The sequence below is a fragment of the Haliotis cracherodii genome, unplaced genomic scaffold, assembly GCF_022045235.1.
Source record: "Haliotis cracherodii isolate W230 unplaced genomic scaffold, xgHalCrac1.p SCAF_21, whole genome shotgun sequence".
In the NCBI taxonomy this organism is placed as follows: domain Eukaryota; kingdom Metazoa; phylum Mollusca; class Gastropoda; order Lepetellida; family Haliotidae; genus Haliotis; species Haliotis cracherodii.
The window spans coordinates 1,508,004-1,515,321 of record NW_027266277.1 but is presented as its reverse complement, the minus strand read 5'-3'; the positions used below and the strand labels follow the sequence as shown (position 1 = coordinate 1,515,321).

At 42.4% G+C, this 7,318-nt stretch overlaps 1 protein-coding gene across 1 annotated transcript; it reads left to right on the top strand.

Moving 5' to 3' along the window:
* Positions 1–1,483: 1,483 nt before the first annotated feature.
* Positions 1,484–6,420, top strand: LOC139471022 (plasminogen-like). Its single transcript, XM_071253324.1, has 4 exons — positions 1,484–1,538; positions 4,099–4,333; positions 4,411–4,755; positions 6,156–6,420. Exons 1-4 carry the CDS (start codon positions 1,484–1,486, stop codon positions 6,418–6,420), a joined length of 900 nt encoding a protein of 299 aa, XP_071109425.1.
* Positions 6,421–7,318: the final 898 nt, after the last annotated feature.

The window sequence follows — 7,318 nt, the reverse complement described above, 5'->3', positions numbered from 1 at the left end:
TTTTTCAATGAAGTTGATATGACCCAAACTCGCCTTCATCTTTCTGTCACGTTTATAAAACATTTTCCAGGGATGAGTTTTTTGTGTGTATACAGGTACTAAGTAACGTGTTGCACTTTTTAAAATCTGTTTGGGTTAGAATGGGTGGAACTTTTAAAGTTACTGAAAGAAATAATCCTTTTCTTGAATTTCGGACCATATTGCGTAACGTCATACCCCTTAAGCAATTAAGGATTAAGTGGATCACTGATGCTTTTCGTGAGAACCGACAAAATCAGATAGGGTGACTCAGATGATTGTATGTTATCGTTAACAGACAATGTGGAGCGTTGCTGATATTATCAACCATTGATTTGTCTTGTCCAGAGTCGACTGATTACAGGCCACTGTCTAGTGGTAGAATATTGCTGACGACAGAGATAAACAACATTCACGCACGCGGTTATAGCACTTAGCAAGACTTCACTCATTCACACCCGTCCACCCTCTCCTGTCACAATAAAAACAGGGGGCATCGGTGGCCCAGTCGTCTAAGTTGCCGAGATTCGCTGTGCAGAGTTGCGTCCCTTATGCACGCCAGAAACCTATGATTGTGGGTTCGACTCCCGGTTCACCCAAATTGTGTTTCTAGGTTCTAGCACCATACCCGGGATCGTGGGCTTCACCGAAGTGGTAAACGTCTGAGACCTGCATCACTTCGGGCTTTCCTCCCATATTAAGCTGACACGCCGTGATATAACTGGAATACTGTTAAAAGCGTCGTTAAATCCAACTCACTCACTCACAATAAAAACACGTGTTCCTCTGATTAACTTCACACAACGAAATAATGCTCCCATTGTCCTTGATTTTGCTTAGAATAGTGCCTTCATACGTCTGCCATACAGAACGTGACATAAATACAGTCAAACACCGTTGTGTCGAAGTTAAAGGAACCTACGTAAATACTTCGAGTTATCCGAGGTTCGACACAACCGGAAAATGATGAATATAAAAGAAATACGCGGGTACCAAGTTTTTACTTCGAGACATCCGTATGTTCGACATATCAAAGTCAGACACCGCGGTGTTTGAATGTATATTCATTGATGCAAGTCTATAATAGCAAGTCTAAATTACTATTGTGTCAGTGTCTCTAAAATTGAAGAGAGTCTCTGGGCTCCTTTTTATTTTATTTCATTGAGATAATTTAACAACTGTTGTTTTTTTTAATATTTTCATTTCAGGGACAACGTTTTGGTCTATGCATTTATATTAAAACAAAGGACGAGCATGTCAAAAATAAGGATATACAGGTACCATGTGTTGTAACAAAGGACGCTGTCTCGAATGGAGCACGAGATGCTGTTGACATAGATGGTGATGAAGTAGAGGGAAAAAATCATATCTACATCATCAATGCTTGCCTGCCATCGGATGTTGCTTACAAATACCCGCGTCGGGGTTGCTACTGTCAGTGAATCAGTGGTACAGAACATCCAACATGACTCGTCTCCTGCTCCTCACGGCGTTTGCTGTCCTCTTGGTCTCCTGCCAGGGTAAGTTGTCTTCATCAGATGTCTCTCTCGTGACAGGAAAGATTTGTTTTATCCTTTTATCAAATTTCTTTATCCGTATTCGTATCCGTATCAAAGAGTACAGTTTGGCAGGTAATGATATGTAATGAATGCTCTCTCGAAAAATAATCGCCCAAAGTGTCTCTACAATTTTGCATAGACAAATCTATCAGCTCACCTCAGACAAAGCAGAAACGCACAATATTTGCTGTACCTAGAACAGACAATCGTGACAAGATGGGTGGGCGATTAGGTGAAATGTGGTCGAGTTACGAATTTCCCAGGTTTTATTCTCATATGTACCACGACATGAATTCACTGTATGTCAGCCCAAACACTTCTCGCCCATATTGTCTAGAGCGAGTGAGTGAGTGTGTTTGATTTTACGCTGCCTTTAGCAATATTCCAGCAATAACAGGCGTGGGACACCAGAAATGGGCTTCACACATTGTACCGATGTCGGGAATCGAACCCTGGTCTTCGGCGTGACGAGTGAAGGCTTTAACCACAAGGCTACCCGACCGCCCCCATAATATTGTCTAGAAATTTTCACAAAGACACGTTTAGCACCTCACACAAGTCCGTTTGGCATCAACATGTCGAAACGTCCAAGAAATACGTGAAAAATTCCCATTGTGTTCTTATGAAAACAGTACACGTGGGGTGAAATGGGGTTTTAACGCTGCGTTCAAGATTATTGTACTTCACCACTATGACATGCGACAAATGTAACTTATTACTTGGGCATTTGAAGTGAGTGGAAAGAACACTGTTCTCTCCTTACAAGTTTTACAGCCCTTTTTTGAAAGTATATGCCATTCATTGTACTATGTGGGACTGTGATATTTGCAATGGGTCCTAAATTCAATATAACTTTAAAAATGACTGCAGCTGATTGAAACGTTTCATCCTTAAAATTTATTCTTGAACTTCAAACAATAACATTTCATTAACAGACAGCGCCGTGCCAACAACTTACAAACGAAACTTAAATAGTCCGTCGTTATACCACGGATTCGCTGGGTTATCGTTTGTATTAGGCAATCCTTATTTTCCCCCACAAACACACATCTTCACACCATCTGAAATACCACATCAACAATTCTGTACGAAATTACACAAGTTAATCCTGTGTTACACGATTTAGAAATTCAAGGTGAAATGATGAATGGTGTTCAACGTTGCGTTCAAAATTATTTTACTTAACGACGTGCGCGTGCATGAACGTGTGTGTGTGTGTGTGTGTGTGTGCGTGCGTCGCTGCTTGCCGAGTTTATTGTGCCAGCCCACTGAGATACCATGATGCCGCAGTTTAACATGAATACCCTACTCAGACACAGTATACTGACTCCGAGCCGACCAATCCTTGTTGTCGCCCCCTTAATGCCGAACGCCAGACAGGGTAATAACAAGTACCATTTTTACGTCTTTTGGTATGGGGCGGCAGGGGATCGATCTGCTATTAGCAGAGATTTCCTATGGTTATGATAGGGATTTGGCCGCTATCATTTACAGAGAGACATAGGCGATACATGTAGGCGAGATAGAATAATGAGTTTTAAACGTTGCGTTCTTATATATAACTTAGGCCATCGTGGTGCGGGAGGAATGATCGAGAGCTTGAACTAGTCTGAACTTATCCCGGTTTTATAGTTTAAACCGAATGGATTACCACCGCGCAGTTTAACATGGATATACCACAGAGAGCATGAGCCGTGCGGTTCTTGTTTAATCCCCTTAATGCCGAGTGCCAGACAGGGTAACAACAAGTACCATCTTTTAACGTCTCCTGGTATAACCTGTCCAGTGACTCCCGGGGTCTTTGGTTGTGTCTCAAATTAACAACTTCTCACACAAATCAGCATTTTTTCAGGCAGGGTAACAACAAGTACCATCTTTTAACGTCTCCTGGTATAACCTGTCCAGGGACTCTCGGGGTCTTTGGTTGTGTCTCAAATTAACTTCTTACACAAATCAGCATTTTTTCAGGCAGGGTAACAACAAGTACCATCTCTTAACGTCTCTTGGTATGACCTGTCCAGGGACTCTCGGGGTCTTAGGTTGTGTCTCAAATTAACAACTTCTTACACAAATCAGCATTTATTTCAGGCTGGGTAACAACAAGTACCATCTCTTAACGTCTCTTGGTATGACCTGTCCAGGGACACGCGGGGTATTTGGTTGTGTCTCAAATTAACAACTTTTTACACAAATCAGCACCTTTCAGGCAGGGTAACAAAAAGTATAGCGACTGTGGTCTTTGATGCATTACAAGTTAAACACTTTTACCCGTCAGCATCTTTCCACTCGTAATCATCATAAAATAGCATCATTGGGTACTCCCATGATCACTTCAAGAAATGCAACATTTGAAAGAGGTTTCAGGGATTTGTAGATACCAAGGATCCATGTGTTTTCTTGAAAGGTACTCAAGCACGTACCAAAATAATCAACGAGTTTTAAATCCTTCGGTTACTGTAGCTAGAATAGATGTCTGAAATCTACTACATGCAAAAAGATGAACAATTACATTCAATTTCAGCTGCTACTGATTGTTACACCCTTGTGAGCGGCACTGCCGTCTACAGCGGTACAACGTCTGTCACCTCAAGTGGACAAACCTGTCAGGACTGGTCAACAAAGTCTCCAAACTCCAATGGATACCTCGATAGCTACTTCTCCGTTACCAATGGAGACGCCGGTGCTGGCTACGCAGGCGCTTCCAACTACTGCCGAGATCCTTCGGGAGGAAGAACGAGACCTTCTGGTTTTCTGTGGTGCTACACTGCTAGTGGCCGTCCAAGATGGGAGAAATGTGACGTAGCTAAATGTCCTGACACAACCACTGCTGCAGCAACAACAACGGCTGCAGCAACAACCACTGCTGCCGTAACAACAACGGCTGCCGTGACAACAACCTCTGCCGCAACAACAACGGCTGCAGCAACAACAACGGCTGCCGCAACAACAACCGCTGCCGCAACAACAACCGCTGCAGTAACAACAACAGCTGTCGCAACAACGGCTGCCGCAACAACAACCGCTGCCGCAACAACAACCGCTGCAGTAACAACAACAGCTGCCGCAACAACAACCGCTGCCGCAACAACAACTGCTGCCGCAACAACCGCTGCAGGAACAACCGCTGCCGCAACAACGGCTGCACCAACAACCACTGCTGCCGCAACAACAGCATCTGGTTAGCCAATGATAACAATTTGCTCACTTATATTTCAATGCTGGTTTTATCAACAAATCCTAATTCTCTTGGATATATTATCCAAATTTCCAGGACGCATGCCTCTATTTCATCATAGAAAAAAAACTGCTAAGATGTAGAAATAATTATAACAGATGCAAACCTATGCATACCTATTCTAGGATGAAAAGTGGTGATGTTTTGAAAGGTTGAGTTTGAAGGATAATGTACGGTACGAGATGCTTATAGTCACTTGGAGACATCGGGCATGCAAGGTCATTGATATACAGGAGGAGCTGCCAGCAACATATCCCCCGTGGGACATAAAAGATTCAGTTATTCTCCCAAATCTCTAGAAATGTAGGTAAAAAGGCCAAAGGTAGTCATACTCGCCTTAAAGCTTGTTACAATAGGGATAGGTTGTCGACAACGTGGGCTGATTTGTGATTGTTTCACTCAACATCAATAAATCTGTGACATGACTAGGTTTAACCTCGTTATCATAACTGCCTTCTATGTCGCCGGATCGACCCCCAAATCATTTACGAAAGAATGTCAACGGTTCAATCGATGTATTCAATACTTAACAATCATTTACACCATCACTTTTGGTCAGACTTTGATTCATCATAACCCTGATGTTTTGTTTGTTGCTTAACGCCGCACTCAGCAATATTCCAGCTATATGATGGCGGTCTGTACATAATCGAGTCTGGACCAGACAATCCAGTGATTGACATCATGAGCATCGTGCCACGCAATTGGGATCGATGAGCCTGACCACCCGATCCCTTCAGTCGCCTTTTACGACAAGTATAGTCGCCTTTTACGGCAAGAATGGGTTGCTGAAGACCTATTCTACCCCAGAATCCTGATGTTTTCTAATGTAACAGGTCGTTAAACTGAAGTTGAATGTTAGGGCGTCGGCATTATTTAAAACTGTGTTAACGTGTTGTCTCAAGTTTCTCTTGTGTGACATGTTTATCTATTTTTTGACAATTTGAAAAATATACCTATGGTTTTACGCCGCTTTCAGCAATATTCCAGCAGTATCACGACGGGGTACATCAGAAATGGGCTTTACACATTGTGCCCATGTTGGGATTCGAACCCGGGCTTCGATGTGACGAGAGAACGCTTTAACCTCTAGGCTAGGCTACCCCACCCCACCCCCTTTCGATTAAAAAATTGACAGAGCAATAACCATTATGTACCATAAAAGGTTCAAGCATTTGATTTTTTTCATTTTCCGAAGTTATGCGATTTACATAGACAAATGTTCCTATTAAATGCTTTGAAAAAAGTGAACATATCAAAGAAAACTTGTCCCCCTAATTGTTGTCAGATGGACATTTTAATGTTTTTGTTTCATTTACTGCTGATTGCTACACCATTGTGAGCGGCACTGCCGTCTACAGCGGTACAACGTCTGTCACCTCAAGTGGACAAACCTGTCAGGACTGGTCAACAAAGTCTCCAAACTCCAATGGATACCTCGATAGCTACTTCGCCGTCACCAACGGAGATGCCTGTGCTGGCTACGCAGGCGCTTCCAACTACTGCCGAGATCCTTGGGGAGGAAGAGCGAGACCTTCTGGTTATCTGTGGTGCTACACTGCAAGTGTCCGTCCAAGATGGCAGAAATGTGACGTTCCACGTTGTTGATTTCCAGTTGAATGATAATAAATAAATACTTTAAACTTTCACAAACTGTTTTCGTTTTTTAACACATACATGCATCCATCCATCCATCCATACATAGTTCATGGCTGATCATAATGATTTTAAACGAATATCATCAAAACCTAATGCTCATTAAAACACATGAATCATAAGAATTGAAGAATCAGAAGAAATCTCTGCTACAGGCAGTCTGTTGTATGATTCATATCATTACATCAATGCGACTACACCATAAGCATGTGTTTATGAATCACTAACAATTACTCATATCAGGAGTCCGCGAAAGTTGAGCGTTTCCTGCTCCACCAGCGGCACCCATCACAAACACATGCAAAGGCAAGTCAGTTGTTCACCTGAAAAAAACAAGGGAGCATATAGAAGCAGTCAAAGTAGGGAATTGCATCCGACATCATTTTTGTCAGTTGGAAATGTCCTTAAAATGTCTACCATAAAGCGTTTTGAAAGCTTGGCTGAGGCCTTGAATGCTGTAACTTTGCAGCCCCTTCACGGGTTCCCAAATTAGTTCCCTCCAACAACTTGCAATGGGGTGTTTGGGACACAGACAACCCTGGGTCTCTGGTGAACTGTTTAATCACAGAGTGAATGAGTGTGGTTTTACGTAGGTTTTAGCAATATTCCAGCAATATCATGGTGGGGGACACCAGAAATGACGGCAGTTGTAAATAACCAGACAATTCAGTGATTGACATCATCTGGTCCAGATGCGATTATTTACAGACCGCCGTCATATAGCTGGAATATTGCTGAGTGCAGCGTTAAACAACAAACAAATAAATCAATAGTAGGCCATAAAATCCTCAAAAAGCAGATACCTTTAGCATTACTTTATGGCCTACCTTTTAACATATAGTAAACTAAA